The 17630-nt window shown below is 41.6% G+C and overlaps 1 protein-coding gene across 3 annotated transcripts in view; it reads left to right on the top strand.

Annotated features, from left to right (window-relative positions):
• Nucleotides 1-17630, top strand: part of RECK (reversion inducing cysteine rich protein with kazal motifs) — a 71653-nt gene that overhangs the window by 8907 nt on the left and 45116 nt on the right. For all 3 annotated transcript variants that reach the window (XM_051612821.1, XM_051612819.1, XM_051612820.1), the window contains exons 3-5: nucleotides 1513-1587; nucleotides 5252-5288; nucleotides 16890-16975. In XM_051612821.1, coding sequence (XP_051468781.1) covers nucleotides 1513-1587; nucleotides 5252-5288; nucleotides 16890-16975 — 198 coding nt within the window. The remainder of the gene's footprint in view (nucleotides 1-1512; nucleotides 1588-5251; nucleotides 5289-16889; nucleotides 16976-17630) is intronic.

The following is a 17630-nucleotide window of genomic DNA, read 5'->3' on the forward strand; positions in this document are numbered from 1 at the left end:
CTGTCTTGGTATGTTGTAAAGTCCAGCATCTTTTGTGGCTTTCTACTGGACTCTCTGCAGTTTGTCAATAACATTCCTAGCTCAAGGGTGGTACAAATCTAGATTCGGTATTACAGATGTGGCCTCATTAGTGCCTCATAGAAGAGCATGGTTATCTTCCTTTAACCTGCTGCCAGTGCTGTTCCTAGATAAGTGCAGCATGCTGTTGGCTTTCAGTGTTGTACCAGTGAACTGCTGGCTCCCCTTCAATTTGGCATCCACCAGGACCCAAAACCTTTTTCTGCAAAGCTGGTTTCTAGCCATTGAAAACCCAGCCTGTACTGTTGCATGGGGTTATTCCATTTCAGCTGCAAGATTCTTTGTTTGCCTTTGTTGAATTGCTTGAGTTGTCCATCAGCCCATTGAAACCTATCTGAATGACAGCTCCACTCTCCACTATGTTAATGACAGCTCCCGGTTTAGACTTATCTGCATACCTGCTGAGTATTGTTTCTGTCCCATTGTCTGGCTTGCTAGTAAAGCCATTTACGGTATTTATTTGACTCCTGTATTACACCACTTCAAAGTGGCTAGCACTTACACATTGAGCTGACTGCTAATCTCTGAGACCTACTGTCCAGACAGTTTGTCACCCACCCATCCCATCCATGTTCATCAGTTTGGCTATATAGATACAGTAGAAGACCATGCAAAAACCTTGTCAATGTAGACAACATAGGGTTTTCTCCAGTTTTCACTAAACCAGTCTTTTCATCATGGAAATGTATCAAGCTAAATTCATATGCCTATACTGGCTGTTTTCAGTCACCTTCTTGTCTTTCCTGTTCCCTAATTAATTTTCATGTAATTTCACATAATTTCCCATAATTCTCTTTCTTGCCTTTTGAATGGATATGATGTTTGTCTTTTTTTGATCATGAGGAACCTCATCCAGTCACTATGATCCTTCAAAAATGGTAGCGAAGCTGCCTTGCAGTGGCTAGCTTCTCAACATCCTCAGTTGCATCCCAGCCAGTCTTACAAACTTCCAGATGTTCGGTTTGCTTAGGTGGTGATTAATTTGATCATGCTCTGCTGCGGGTAGTTTTCATTGGTCATTTTTTATAGTCTCTTTAACTATTCTATATTTTGTCCATCATTGTTCCATAAAACTTGCTTATTTCAGGTTTTTTTGGAAGGAGTTTAGTTGCCTGATGTCATGTAACATGTAGCAGAAGGTTAATTAAGTAAAGATAGTTGTATAATATTTTGGTATGTGGGGCAGAAATCCTGAAAGTTTTTCACACTGTCTATTCAAATAGAAACTTTTTGATTGAAGTATTTGAGGAGGAAATCCTCATTCACTCCTAAATACAAAAATTTTTTCTTCGTAAAAAGCACAACGTACTTGAAGGACTGTTAGCCAATGTTGTCAAGGCAGTAGTGAAACTAAAAATCATGAAATCAATTGAGAAAGACATTCAGTGTGTAGCTACATGCTATATGTTTCAAGGTGTGTTTTATTTTTTGCAGATTTTGTCTTCTAAGAGTGATTCCCGTTTGAAGCACTTACTGCAGCGAGCACCTGACTATTGTCCAGGAACAATGGTAAGGCTTGCTAGTTTTTAATTAAAGAAAATAAACCAATTAATCTTACATTAACAAAGTTTTGCTTGCAAAAATATGGTTTTAAAATTACTTCTATTTTATTTCCTCGCTGAGTTTTGAGCTGGTAGAATGTGCGTATGTTCGAGCTTTTTCTTCCTTGTTAAGAGGGCTAGAAGAATTTTTGTAATGATGTTTGATCCTCGAAGTAGGATTTTAATTTTTTTTTTATAAAGCCATCATATGCTACACTACTTGCAGTAAGATGTGACTTGACAATTTTGCGAAGTGTCCTTGTTATATAAGCTGTGAAATGGAAAGAAAATCTGACCTATGTTGCAAAAAAGTGTACTGGGTGATTGTTATGTAGATGTTGATGACTGCGACTTAAATTAGATCATGCCATGTGTGGCACAAAGCTGTGATGGCTTGATTGGGCTAAGGCAAGGAAGCGACCCCCATAGCTGCTCTGAATGGTTTATGACCGTAACAAACTGGAGTAATGCTTTTATTGGGTAAGTAAGGTAATGGTTTCTTAAAAGTTCTCCAGTGTATTTAGAGATGATCTACTGAGGGAAGAGAGCAGCACTATTATTCAGACTGTAAATTCTGGATTTGTATCTCTTGGCAGCTTAATATATCTTAACACATTTGCTGTCAGAAAGGTCTGCTTTCCTCTTCCAATTTTTGTTACTTCTAAACAGTATAAATACTGCTTCCAGCTAGCCTAAAACATATACTCAGCAAAAAAGGGCAATGTGTATGAATAGTAAACCTGAGAAAAACATTTTATAAGCAATTTTGCAAGAGTGTGTTTGCCTGTGGATCCTTTTCTTCTATGTGTCAAAATTATGTTTTTTCAGTGTTTTGTACCTATCACCAGCTCTAGGGTCTTGGAAAGTTACAGACTTTAGGTATGAGTATGACTATAGGTATGAGTAAAATCTGTGGCATCAAAACATATCAAAGTGGTGCGTAACATTTGTATTATAACTGGTTTTCTGTATCTTTTATTTCCTGATAGGAAGAGTAGAATCTATCTGTGTAGAAGAGGAGTGCATTTTTAGAAGTCGGGACTGGAGAGTATCTGAAAGGGGGAAAATGATTGACATGATTTTTTAAACTCCCAATTATAAATGGCAATAAATTAATTTTACCAATGTGTCTTTGTAAAACACATCTAGGTATCAGTATTTTACAGTTTAGCTTAATATCATATTTGCTGTTTTCAAATACTACCTCTCTTTGTCAGAGGTGTTCTAGTGACATTCCACAGATGGGCACATAGGTTAGGACTTTAATCACATGGTCTATTTTCTGGAGCACTAGTTATGGACGTTGTCTGTATTTATATTTTTTTGGGGGGGTTATCTGATAGAGGGGGCATTCCCTGGTATTAAGTAATACAGTAACTGCCAACGCAAGAGGTGACTTTATCTTAGAATCATAGAATCATTTAGGTTGGAAAAGACTCTTAAGATTGTTGAGTCCAACCATTAACTTTCTCATGAAATAAAGGTAAGTTATTTGAATCAATGGGGTGGGGCTAGTAGAAGTGGCAACTCTTTAGCCTTTTCTTCTGAGCTGACTTTGACTCTTACCTAAGTGGAAAACTCCCATGGATACAGAAGAGGACAGTTTTAGATCATTAGATACAGATCCATTGCAACTTTAGAAAGTCGTTGATTCCTGTGAAGACAGAATCATTGCATGACAAAATAGGTTGCTGTTTCAGTGTGATTAAATTGAACTGTTCATTTTGTTTTAAAGAACATGTTCAACACTCTTCCACTTACAGCCCCTTGTCGGGGTTTAACCTTGGCTGCGTGCTAGGTGTCCACCAAGCCACTCCATGACTCCTTAGCTGGACAGAGGAGAGAAAATAGGACAAAAGGCTCCTGACTTGAAATTGCTCAGCAATTACCATCACAGGCAAAACAGAGTAAACTAGTGGAAGCGTTCAAGGCCAGATTGACAGCTTCTGACAGCTGAGATAAAATTCATACCTTATATGGAATTCTTCATCTGCTGTCTACACCTCCTTCAAGGACATTTGTAATTTTTATAGGGTAGGTGGCAGACCAGTGTGTGATCCAGTGTAAAGAATGCCCCATATTAGCTTGCCTAGTAGTCTCAGTAATAACAGTAATGAGAGAGATAGGGACAGCAACTCTTTATTAAGCTCTTCACCTTTTTTTTTTTTCCCCTGGGAAAAAAATAAATAATTAAAAAAAAAATTTAAAACGTGTACAGAATTCTTCTGCCTTATACCATCAGACAGTTCATTTAGCAGAACCTGTTCTTAGAACCGGAAGTGCTTTGCTATTCAGGTGAACCAAACAAATCCTTCTTGTAACTTTACATGTTAGTAAACTTCACTTATACAACTCTTTTCTTCCATGTATCTACCTTTTCCTGAAACTATGTTTCTCTTGTTTCTGGGGCACCTTCAAATCTTTTTATTTTGTTTTGTGTGTGGTTGTATGTGTTGTTTGAGGGTTTTTTTGAGATGGTGGAAAGGAGTGCTAGGGTGTCACAATCCCATAAGCGGGATCGTTCAAAATCCCGCTAGGGCAAAACAAAGATAATGCAGTATCGGGTGCACAGATAGGCTTTTATTTAGGTACAGAACAGCTGGTAAGAGTTATAACTATGTGTTTGTCATAAGCTTATAATAGATGTGATAACTAGCCCTAAACTACAAAAGTTAAAGACCAGGAAAGGAAATAAAAGAGTTAAAGGAAAGTCACCACCTAGAGCTCCAGCGGTGTCCTCTTGGTCTCATAGTAGAGGGGGGTGGAGATCTGGCCCTAGGAGGCGTCTTGAGACTGATACTCTTTTCTTTTATACAGTTGATTCCTGGGATATGCCATGGTAGTCACCTAATCACTGTCCATGTGTACCAAAAATTATTTACCACCTTGTGCATTCGTTTGGTCCAGTTATGAGTATATTTTTCTGCCAAGTTGGTGATTTACTTGGAACACTCTTTGAGTCTCTTAATTAATTCAAGGCCTGGTTATTTTTTATGTCCTTGCTCAGGGCTAGCTGTGGCACCAATTGTAAGCCTCTTTGTCTACAATCTCAGCACATCCCACACCAAACTCCCTGGTTTGCAGTTGCCTGCAGCATTTGCCGCATTGTAAATATATTGTGGGGGCTTGCTGAGTAAAACTGCTCAGTGAGTAGCTGAGATATCTGTTTTAAGCAGGAATTATTGCTGGAACACTCTTAGATGTCTCAAGACAAATACTAGACACCCTGAGTGTCTGAATACACTGTTTATCTCCTGGAGTGTTTGAGCATCATATATCCCAAATGTCACATAGGGCAATAAGCTTCTCCACAGATCTTGGACCTAGAGAAATCCATCTTTGCCTTAAACACTTGCTACTTACTTCTCTAAACACTAGCGGCGAAAGCTGACTAGTGAGTGTACTCCAGGTAATCACAGTATATTGATTTCATACTCTGTAAATAGTAGCCTTCTTGTCAAAGCAAGTGGTACTCAATGTAGCACTTCTTCAAAAGATGTTTTAGACATAAGAATTCTTCTAATAGGATATTTAAAACCCAGGGCAAAAATGCTGAAAAAGCTGTTTTATGTCTTCTAGAAACTCTCTTAATATGTAGACTTAATTTTTTTTAATTGCATTTTACTTCTCAGGGAGAAGTCTGGGGTTGTATAAATTCTTCTTTGCCAGGTAAGAAATACTGGTTTACTATTGAATTGTTTTCCTTTTTACTGTATGTGTGTTTTGATGTTGTGCTTACCACCTGCACCTATAGATTTTGTGGTAATTTAACTTTCATTATGTTTCCATTATAAACTGTGTTTGGTGTCTAGTTTCCTTTAGTCTAAACTGGGTTACATTTGCATTATTTTTCTTAAAACTTTTATTTTCCTAGAAAAAGTGTTTGAAAATGTTTAATATGTTTGTCATAGAAGCACATGTTAAATCATACAAAGTTTCTTTTTTTTAAAAGTGTTCTATTATTTTTAGTTCACTGTACCCTCGCCTGATCTATAAAATCATGGATTGTTGCAGCTTTGCCTCTAGATGCCGTATGTTTTGGAAAAAAACTGAGTACCAGGTGGAAATAGTAAGAACTAGACAAACAATTTAATAGGTGCAGAGGCTCAGATCAAGAACCAAACTGCTTGGTACAGATGGATTTAGAAAAGTTAAAGAGTAAATCACGAGACAGGGCTATTATGTTAAAATGAGAGATAAAAAATAGATTAAATTGTAGTTAACAAGTACTATCATATATCATTTCTAAAAGGCTTTGAGTGAATTAGCACACTATGGTTGAAGAAGTGGTAGTGATGAAAGAGGAGACTGTAACAGTTTTAAGCCATATAATCTGTACCTTTTGAAAAGACAACAGAGGAGGGCACAGGTAATCTGCTTGGAAGAACTGGATAGATTATGGCCCTGGAGAAAAAGGGGTCCAAGGGAGCTGGCTGATTTTCAAGGATTGTCTTTTCCAAGCTCCAGTAATGCATGATGGGGTTAGAAAGGCTAGCGTCTATCTGGAGTTGATCCTAGTGAAGTATGTGAAGGGTAGCAAGAAAGCTGCCCTGTTTCTTGTAAAAGGAAGATTAGGGAAAAAGAGGGCCTGCTGCTGAATGGGGCAAGAAACATGGTGACAAATGACATTAAAAAGGCTATAGCCTTCTTTGCCTTAGTCTTTAGTGGTAAGATGAGCCTTCAGGAATGTCAGATTCCTGAAATCATTACATTCCAAAGCGAGGAAGACTTCGATGGAGGAGGATCGGGTTAGGTAGTATTTAAGCAGACTGAACAAGTCTATGGGACCTAATGGATACCCTTACAAGTGCTGAGAGTGCTGGCTGCTCTCATTACAAGATCATTCTCAATTATTTTTGAAGTTCCCCCTGAGTGGAAAAGGGGAAACATAACCTCCATTTTTAAAAAGGAAAAAAAGGAGGCCTGGGGAACAGCAGGCCTGTCAGTCTCACCTTTGTGCCCAGCAAGATCGTGCCCAACAGAAATAAAGAGGTAATTGGTGACAGCCAGCATGGCTTCACTAAGGGTGAATCATGCCTGACCAATTCAGTGGCCTTCTGTGGTGAGATTAGAGTGTTGGTGGATAAGGGGAGAGCAACTGATGTCATCTACATGGACTTGTGCAAGTCCAGCCTGACATCCTGGTCTCAAAATTGGGAAGATATGAATTTAATGGATGGACCACTCTGTGGGTAAGGAATTGGCTGGATGGCCACACTCAAAGAATTGTGGTCAATGGCTTGATGTCCAAGAGGAGATCAGTGATGAGTGGTGTTCCTCAGGGGTCAGTACCAGGACCATGGCTGTTTAACATCTTTGTTGGCGACATGGACAGTGGGATTGAGTGCACTCTCAGCAGGTTTGCTGATGAGACCAAGCTGTGTGATGTGGTTGACACGCTGAAGGGAAGGGATGCCACCCAGAGAGACATGGTGGGACAGCTTCCATGCCTGGAATGTGGTCATAGATGGCTGTATCTTTTTTAGGAAAGATAGACCAACAAGGTGAGGTGGTGTGGTTGCTCTTTATGTGAGAGAGCAACTAGAATATATTGAGTTCTGTCCAGGGGTGGATGAGGATTGAGTTGAGAGTTTGTGGGTACCAATTAAGGAATGTGCTACCATGAGTGATATTATTGTGGATGTCTATTACAGGCCACCTAATCAGAATGAGGAAGTTGATGAGGCTTTCTACAGGCAGCTGAAAGCAGTCTTGCAATCACAGGCCTTGGTTCTCCTGGGAGATTTTAACTACCCAACTGTTTGTTGGAGAGCCTACTCCACCAGCCAGTCACAGTCCAGGAGGTTCCTCCAGTGCTTTAATAACTTCTTGGATACAAATGGTGGATGAGCCAACAAAGAGTGGAGCACTGCTGGATCTTATACTCACTAACAAGGAGGGCGTGGTCAAAGCAGTGAAGCTTGAGGGCAGTCTTGGCTGCAGCAGCCATGAGATGGTGGAGCTCAGGATCTTGTGCTAGGGGAAATCCCATGGTACAGGGTACTAGAAGGTAAAGGGGCCCAATGTAGTTGCTTAACGTTCAAGGGCCACTTCTTCCAAGCTCAAGATCAGAGCATCCCAGTGGGTAGGAGATTAGGAAGTGGAGCCAGGACAGCCGCATGGTTAAAGAGGGAACTGCTGGGCAAACTTAAGTGGAAGAAGAGAGTTTATAGATCATGGAAGGCGGGGCTGGTTACGTGGGAGGAATATAAGACTGTTGTCAGAGGATGTAGGGAGACAACTAGGAAAGCTAAGGCTTTCTTGGAATTAAACCTTGCAAGAGAGGCCAAGGACAACAGAAGGGGCTTATTGAAATACATTACAGATATAAATAACACCAGAGGCAATATAGGCCCATTGCTGAATGAGGTGGATGCCCTGGTGACAGAGGATACAAAGAAGGCAGAGCTACTGAATGCCTTCTTTGTCTCAGTCTGTACTGCTGGAGAATGTCATCAGGGGCCCCAGGGGAAGTCAGGGGCCTTCCTGACTAAACTCCTGACTCCTAAAGGAGGAGTTTGCCTTGGTTGATGAGGACTGGGTTAATTAAGCAATCTGGATATCCATAAATCCATGGGTACCTGATGGGATGCACCTGCAGGTGCTGATGGAACTCACTGCTAGGCCACTCTCCATCATCTGTGGTAAGTCACGGGCAACAGGAGAGCTGCCTCAGGACTGGAGGAAAGCAAATGTCATTCCAGTCTTCCAAAGGGGTAACAAGGAGGACCCGGGTAACTATAGACTGGTCAGCCTCACCTCCATCCCTGGAAAGGTGATGGAACAACTTATCCTTGGCGCTGTCTCTCGGCATATCAAGGATAAGAGGGTCATTAGGAGCAGCCAACATGGTTTTACCAAGGGGAAGTTGTGTTTCACCAACTTGATAGCCTTTTATGAGGACATGACCATGTGGATAGATGATGTTAGTGCAGTGGATGTGGTTAATCTTCACTTCAGGAAATCATTTGACACTGTCTCCCAGCAGGTGAGCTGAGGAAGCGTGGTGGTGTTGTATAAAAAGAGCAATGTTTGCCTCAGAGTCCCAAAGAGGACTATCACTGAGACAGCTTTGCAAAGTTGCCACTTCAGAGTCCCACCAAAAAGGACTTTCACTAAAGCACTTTGCCAACCTCAGAGCCCTAACGAAGACTTTCACTGAGACAGTTTAAAAGCAAAGTTAAGATGATTCATTGATGTGACAGTTATAGCTGGTTCTGGATAGCCATTGATAAATTCACTAGCTGCTTAGATTTGAGGTGAAGATAGTAAAGACAAAATAAAAACATCCAAGTCTTACCAAGATATGTCCCTTTTTGGGGGAGAAGAGAGGATTCAAGCCCATCAACCTGTCCGAATAGCTGTTGATCTCTTCCTCCCAAGAAACAGGATTCTAAGACTAATTTATACTAATTGATGAAATGGGACTACGTTGTACTTAATTTTCTGACTGGTACCTTCCCAGGTTCATATTACTTACTAATTAAGAGAAGGGAGGGGAAAATTAGCGGTGTTCTTCTTTATGCCTATTTCTCTGGTATATTTGTTTCCATTGTTTTGGCTTATTGCTACAACCACAGGACACAGAATCTTCATCCTGTTCCAAAAGTTGTGCTAATTGCCAGTCAAGTTTTCAGTCAAGATTCATGAACAAGGCACCAGAGATACCTTGGCTGACACAGTGGTCTATTCCTTCTGCCCCTAATCCTTATCCAATGTAAGAATCACAGTGATTTAGCCTGCTGTCTTTTGCAAGACAGTCCCCCTGTGGGGGAGGGGCATTAGGCAGACTGGCAGGACTGCATTCCTTTTGTTAAATTCAACAAATGGGTCTGTGTGCTGTTGTCCCACAGGTGGATTCTGAACTGATTGAAGGAAAGAAAACCAGCAGTTGTGGTCAATGGGACATAGTCTAGTTGGAGGCCTGTATCTAGTGGAGTCCCTCAAGGGTCAGTACCGGGACAAGTACTATTCAATATACTCATCAATGACCTGGATGAGGGAACGGAGTGCCCTGCCAGCAAGTTTGCTGATGACACCAAGCTGGGAGGAGTGGCTGACACACCAGAAGGCTGTGCTGCCATTCAGCGAGACCTGGACAGGCTGGAGAGTTGGGCAGGGAGAAACTTGATGAAATTCAACAAGGGCAAGTGTAGAGTCTTGCATCTGGGAAAGAACAACCCCATGTACCAGTACAGGTTGGGGGCTGACCTGCTGGAGAGCAGCATAAGGGAAAGGGACCTGGGGGTCCTGGTGGACAGGAGGATGACCATGAGCCAGCAATGTGCCCTTGTGGCTAAGAAGGCCAATGGCATCCTGGGGTGTACTAGAAAGGGTGTGGTTAGTAGGTCAAGGGAGGTTCTCCTCTCCCTCTATTCTGCCTTGGTGAGGCTTCATCTGGAATATTGTGTCCAGTTCTGGGCCCCTCAGTTCAAGAAGCACAGGGAACTGCTTGAAAGAGTCCAGTGGAGAGCCACAAAGATGATTAAGGGAGTGGATCATCTCCCTTATGAAGAAAGGCTGAGGGAGCTGGGTCTCTTTAGCTTGGAGGAGACTGAGGGATGACCTCAATATTTTCTAATACGTAAAGCATCAGTGTCAGGACAATGGAGCCAGGCCCTTCTCAGTGATGTCCAGTGATAGGACTAGGAGCAGTGGGTGCAAGCTGGAGCATAGGAGGTTCCTCACAAACATAAGGAAAAACTTTTTCACTGTGAGATTGACAGAGCACTGGAACAGGCTTCCCAGAGAGGGTGTGGAGTTTTCCTTGTCTGGAGACATTCGAAACCCACCTGAACATGTTCCTGTGTGACCTACTCTAGGGGATTCTGCTCTGTGAGGCGGGTTGGACTAGGTGATCTTTTGAGGTCCCTTCCAACTCCTAACATTCTGTGATTCTGTGACAACAGCCTGGGTTACACAACTAGATGACCTTTTATAGTTCAGGGATATATGTTGTGCTTCATTCAGTTAATTTGATGAATAATCATAACTATTAATTCAAATTAATTGTGATACACTGAAGGTGTATTTTCATCTAGAAATGCATGCACTTTAATTACCTTGACTACAAAATTAATTTACAAGTTCCTGAGATAAAGTTGAAGTTCCATGTTCTTTGAAGATGTGACATCAATTTTTTCTCTGTAAGTTTGTCTGCTACTTGTAAATATCCAAGGGAGAAAGGCACTTGCCAAGAAAATATAAGACTGAAACTTATCAGCACTATTAATTTGGCATGTATTTGTAGCTTGCTTCATTCTTCTAGTACAGTTCAGTTCCAGTAGTACACGTAAAAACCACAGGCTCTGTATTGCACAAAACATGGATGCTTGATTATTCAGTAGGGATTCACTGGTGACTACACAGTTCCCCTAAAGCTGTACAGCTGGATTTATTATGTGTTTCTCCTTTATATAGGTGGTTATTGCAGCAAAGATTTCTGGAAATCTTGTTTTCATATTGCACATTATATTTCTTTTATGTTTTTCAGATTACATATACCTTAAAATAGCAATCCTACTAATAAATACTCTACCAATTTACTGAAAGGAGTCTGTGTATGAAAGTTAAGCAGAAATAACTGCTACTTCATGTTAGGCCTGAAATACAATGTAGTGGGTAGTTGATTTGACAATTAACTTTACATATGTAGTTAAACATATGTGTATGACTTCTCTGTAGACATGCAATTACTTTTGGAATAAGTTTAAAATAATGCATGCAATTCCAAGTTGTTGAACATTGATTACGAACTAGTGACTTGTGCACAACAGCCATCTCTAACACTTTCAAAAAGAGGCTAAATATCTGAAAAACTAATTCCATTCCCCAGCTGTGGAAGTGGAAGGTGAGCTGTTTGTGGCCTTCACAGCTGCTCTGAACTAGTTTGAAATCGAAAGGTGAGCCAATACTCTGAATAGATGTAAAGAGGATTTGGATGGTTTCCAAAAAGACTGTTAAATCACTGGCTTATAGTGCTTCCAGGAGGTCTGAACCATCTCAAATAGTGCATGGCCACTTGAAACTGACAAATGCAAGTTGTAACCAAAAGCTGTTCTTGACCTTTGCCTCTCTGCTCCCTCCATCCACTATGCAATCCTGTGCCTTACTTGTGTCAAGCATTAAGATTTTAATTTGCATTTCAATAAATGTAATTAATGTAAGGTAAATGAAATTAATATTTTAATTTGCTGGGGAAATATGTTAATGTAACTGAACATTTTGTTTCTCCTTTATACATTTAATACTGGTTCTCTTTATTTGCCCATCAGAATGTCATGAAAAACTGATGCTGATTAGACTTTCTATGCCGTCTGTGTTGTTAAAGCCAACAAAATGTATTTTAAAGGCAATTTTATTAATGAAAAATGCCTACTGGTGATTGTTATCCATTGATTGTAATCATTTTTAATGGCTTTTTTCCCAGTATTTTCTTAGCATTTGATTTTAAGCTCACTGATACCAGTCCTGGCTCTTTCACTTTTTTTTTTTAAAGCTGGACATTCCATGTGATTTTTCTGAATATGCATTTGTATTAGGCTTAAGAGCATTTTATTAAGTGGTTGATTATTTTACTATGTAAAGGATATAATTTGTGCATGTCCTAAAATACTGCTTTATTTTTTAAATACTCATGACAGAAATGAGTGGCTCATTTGAGCTAAATAATGCTACCTCCTGCCCTATGAAAAAAAAAAGAGTGCAACAAATTTGCCAAAGCCACATAAGTTAGACCTTCTCTAATTATTTTTATCTTTTAAGTTGTTTGACAAAACAACATTTATGATGTCCTGAAAACATCAGAAAATCTGTATTTGTGACTAGATTAAGAGAATGAAACAACATAGGACAGCAATTTGCTTTTCTATGTAAGCACGGTAAGAAATGAGCACAATGGGAATAGTGAAATAAATGGAGAAAGAGAGATAGGGAGATGGGAAAATTTTATTGGAGGTAATTCTGGTTATAAAACCATGATACTGGGGGAGATAAACTACAGAGGGAGTGCCGTAGCTTAACCCCAGTTCCTTCAGCCACTTCTCACAGGACTTGTTCTCCAGACCCTTCATCAGCTGTGTTGCCCTTCCCTGTACTCACTCCAGCACCTCAGTGTCTTTCTTGTAGTGAGGTGCCCAGAACTGTACACAATACTTGAGGTGCAGCCTCACCAGTGCTGAGTACAGGGGGACAACCACTTTCCTTGTCTTGCTGGCCACACTATTTCTCATACAAGCCAGGATGCCACTGGCCACCTGGGCATGCTACTGGCTCATACTTAGCCAGCTGTTGACCAGCACCCCCAGGTTCTTTTCCTCTGGGCAGATTTCCAGCCACTCTTCCTCAAGCCTGCATTGTTGCAAGGAGTTGTTGTGACCCAAATGCAGGACCTGACGCTTGGCCTTGTTGAACCTCATACAATTGACCTCAGCACATCAGGCCAGCCTGTCAGCCCCCTCTGCAGTGCCTGTCTATGCTCAGGCAGATCAACACTCCCACCCAATTTGATGTCATCTGCAAACTGTCTGAGGATGCACTCAGTCCCCTTATCCAGATCATTGATAAAGATAGTAAACAGAAGTGGCCCCAACACTGAGTCCTGGGGGACACTACGTGTGACCAGCCACCTGCTGGATTAAACTCCATTCACTACAACTCTTTGGGCTGGCCAGCTTCCCAGTTTTTTATCCAGTGAAGAGTACACTGGTCTAGGCCATATGTAGCCAGTTTCTCTAGGAGAGTGCTGTGAGAAACAGTGTCAAAGGCTTTACTGAGGTCCAGGTAAATGACATCTGCAGCCTTTCCCTCATCACTAAGTTGGTTACTTTGTTATAGACAGAGATGAGTTCATCAAGCAGGACCTGCCTTTCATAAGTCCATGCTGCCTGGGCCTGATCACCTGGTTGTCCTGCCAATGCTGTGTAATGCCATTCAGGATGATCTGCTCCATAAACCTTTCCTGGCACCAAAGTCAGACTGACAGGCCTGTAGTTCCCTGGATTCTCCTTCCAGCCCCTCTTGTAGATGGGGTCACATTTGCCAATTCCCAGTTTCCTGGGATCTCGCTGATTAGCCAGGACTGCTGGTAGGATTATGAAAAGTAGCTTGGTGAGCACTTCTGCCAGCTCCCTCAATACCCTTGGGTGTATCATATCTGGCCCCATAGACTTGTGTATGTCTAAGAGGTACAGCAGGTCACTAACCATCTCTTGGATTATGGGGGCTTCAGTCTACTCCCCATCCCTGTCTTCCAGCTCAGGGGATGGACAGCTGCAGCCAGATTAGTTTTAAATTGGGGTTTGGCCCTTCTAATTTTGTCCCTGAGTAGCCTCATGACATCTTTGATGTCCCCCTGAGTGGCCTGTACCTTTTTCCAAAGGCCACAAACTCCTTTTTTCCTTGAGTTGCAACCAAATCTATCTATTCAGCCAGGCCAGTCTTCTTTCCCACCAGCTCATCTTTTGGCACTGGGGGATGGTCTACTCCTCCATCTTTTAAGACTTCCTTCTTGAAGAGTGTCCAGCCTTCCTGGTCTCTTTTGTCCGTCAGGACTGCCTTCCAAGGGACTCTGTCAACCGGTTTCTGAAACAGGTCCAAGTCTGCCCATCAGAAGTCCAAGGTGGCAGTTCTGTTCACCCTCCTTACTTCTCCAAGAATAGAGAACTTTATTGTTTTGTGATCACTGTGCCCAAGATGACCTCCAACCATCACATCCTCCACAAGCCCATCTCTGTTGACAAACAGCGGGTCCAGCAGGACACCTTCCCTAGTTGGCTGCCCCACCAGCTGTGTCAGGAAGTTATTCTCCACACACTCTAGGAACCTCCAGGACTGTTCCCTCTCTGATGTATTGTTTCCAGCAGACATCTGGGAAGTTGAAGTTCCTATGAGAAAAAGGGCAAGTGATGAAGAGACTGCTCTCAGATGCCTATAGAATATTTTATGTCTCTTCATCCTGGTTGGGTGGTCTGTAACAGGCTCCCATCAATCTCTCTGCTTTGTTGGTCTTTCCCCTGATTTTTACCCATAAGCACTCAGCCCTCTTGTCACTATTAAGTTGTAGGCATTAATACCAGTCCCTAACATACAGGGCCACCCCACAACCTCTCCTTCCTTGCCTTTCCCTTTGTTGATTGCAGCCCTCCAGTCATATGACTCATCAGATAATGTTTTCTTGCTGCACAATGGCCTCCAGCTTCTCGTTTGTTGCCAATGCTGTGTGCATTAATGTGGATGCACTTCAGTTGGGCTGATGGTTCTACCACTTCTTTGTGAGGAGAAGTCCTAATTCCTATGTGACTGGTTTTGGGCACTTCCACGATAGCTAATCCACCATGTGAGTTGTCGTCCCACTATGTTTCAGTTATTCCTACCATATCATAACTTTCTAACTGGGCACAGAGCTCCAGTTCCTCCTGTTTGTTTCCCAGACTGCATGCATTAGTGTACATACACTTCAAGTGGTTGGTCTTTTGATTTGTATTTAGGAAGGCAACTAAGGAACATTTTTCACTGCTCTGATTGCCCTGGCTTATTCTGCAGTTGGTTGTGGTGGCACAAGCATTGCTGTTTTGGAACCCACCCCCCAAGTCCTTCAGTTTTAAGCATGCCTCACCAATCTGGCCAGCCTGCTTCGAAAGATTCTCCTGCCTCTTTTACACTGGGGGAACCTATCCCTCCCTAGCAGGCTATAGTCCTTGTAGAAGGTCTCATCATCAAAAAGCCAAAAAAGCCAAAACCCTTGTGACGACACTATCCATGTAACCAGGAATTAATACATATTATGCATCTGTACCTTTCTGCCCCCAATCCTCCAACTGGTAAAACCGAGGAAAAGGTAACGTGGGCACCAATATATCCCCAGTCTTTCTTGATTTTGCCCAGGTTTGGGCTTCAGATGTCATTCATGCCCACGTGAAAGAGTAATAGTGGTAATAGTCTGTGCTCTTTACAAGCTTTCACATCCTCTTGGCAGCATCTCTGATCTTGGCTCCATGCAGCAGACTTCTCCTGACTCTCTGTTGGCTTGGCAGATGGGCACCTCACTGCCTTTTAACAGTCACCGTCTACAAGCACTCGTCATTTCTTTTTATGGTGTTCATTGTGTGCTCCTTGCAGCTCTTGCTGATTGGTTTCCATAGGAGTTAAGGCTTCATATCTGGTTTTATAGTGATTCTGGAAGGTGGAGGTTGAAGCCGAGTCCTGCTTTTGTGAGTCTCCAGGGTACCTCATTCTCAGTGGTGTCCCCTACAGGGACATGGTTCTAGAACTGCCTGTCAATCTCTATCTCAGACCCACTAATACTGTGGAGCCCTTTAACTGTTCCTTGCAGTTCAGCCACCTGAAGTGGTCATCACATGATGACAAGTGATCATTACAGCGTGCACACCTTGTGCAGGTACTCGCCTTTTGACCAGGAGGATAGTCTTTATTCTCCCTGCAACATATTACCTGCACTAAGTCTCCTTCATTGCCAGTTCAGTCTGGGTGGATGCTTCAGCCAACTCAGAGGTTTCCTCTGTAGTGACACTTGTTTTGGCTCTGAGGTGTGTGCCCACCGTATTGCCAGAGACCCGAGCACTTCCCTAGGCTGTGGACCTACCAGCAGAGTGCAGCGCCCACTCGGAGGGCCCTCCCGTGCCGACTGCTGCGCCATGCCCGGCCACTGGCGCTCTCCTGAGCTGCCTTGTGTGGGAGCGGGGGGTGGGCTGCGCCAGGCCTCCCCAGCAGCCCTCCGAGGAGCTGTCCTTCCCTCACCACCGTGAAAACCCAGTGCAAGCCTGTAGCGGAGCTGCGTGCCTTGGAAAGTGATGGTTCAGGAAGCTTGAAGAAAAAGTTAAGAATTATATTCTGCATTGATAAAATTAGTAGAAAAAGTGTGCTGTTGGAACCAACAAGAGGATGTGTTTGTAGGAGTTAATTTTAATGAGGCTTTTTTTTCCCTGTTGGTGTCTGTTGGCTTATATTTCAGATAAATAAAATTATAAAACATTTAAAACAGTTTGCATAAAGCATCTTTGAGCTCAGTGTGTAGAAGGTACTTCATAATTGCCAAGTGCAGCATTTATTAAGGCATAGATTTGCTCCTTTCTTGCTAAAAGTTGGTCTGGAATGACTTAATAAATTCTAATAAAAATGTAGTCTGTAAATAGATTTCTTCAACGAGAACAAGATTATAAAATTTGAAAAGTAACTCATAGGGAGAGAAGGGAGAATGATAACACTGTTTCTCTTTCTACTGTAATATGTACTGTCGTCTTATTTTCAAAGGAGTTTTGAAGAAGTCTGATGGGTGGGTTGGTTTAGGTTGCTGTGAGCTAGCTATTGCTGTGGAATGTCGACAAGTATGTAAACAGGTAAGGCTTTCTAATTATTATTATGTGGTTAATGTTAAATGGTGCCATGTTGAATTCATTTATATATGTTACTGTTTATGAAGTTCAGGCTTAATACATTTTTTACATCAAAAGCAAATTATCATGTAAACTCTCTTTAAAATTGCATAATAATGACTAGGTAATTCCCAGTAAGTGCTACTGGTGATAAATGCCAGCAACCAGTTTCCAAAAACCAAAACACATCATTCATGGTTTCTAAGCGAATTCTAAGTTTAAAAGTATGAGATGAAAATGTAGTTTAAAAAAAACCAAACCAAACAAAAAAACCTGTGTTTTGGGGGGGGTATATTTGTTATTATTTTGGGGTTCTTTTGGTCGCAATCTCTACATCAAAATTGTTATTTTAAAATAATGCTGCATGGAAGACAATGTGTGGCTGTTTCTAAGCTCTGTCTTTTCAGTGTAATGTTTTTGTAATGATTTTTAGGCCTCTTCTAAGAGGTTTTTGTTCATCAGATGGAAAACAGTTGTTTCGGGTTTTACTGTGTCACTATATTTGTCAAGTGGCAATTTTAAGCATAATACATAAATTTAGCAATGACCTCTATATTACACATCTGTAAAGCATTTTGTGATTTATTTTTTTAAAAAACATCTTCAGAGTCAACTTGTA

Source organism: Apus apus, chromosome 2 (genome assembly GCF_020740795.1).
Source record: "Apus apus isolate bApuApu2 chromosome 2, bApuApu2.pri.cur, whole genome shotgun sequence".
In the NCBI taxonomy this organism is placed as follows: domain Eukaryota; kingdom Metazoa; phylum Chordata; class Aves; order Apodiformes; family Apodidae; genus Apus; species Apus apus.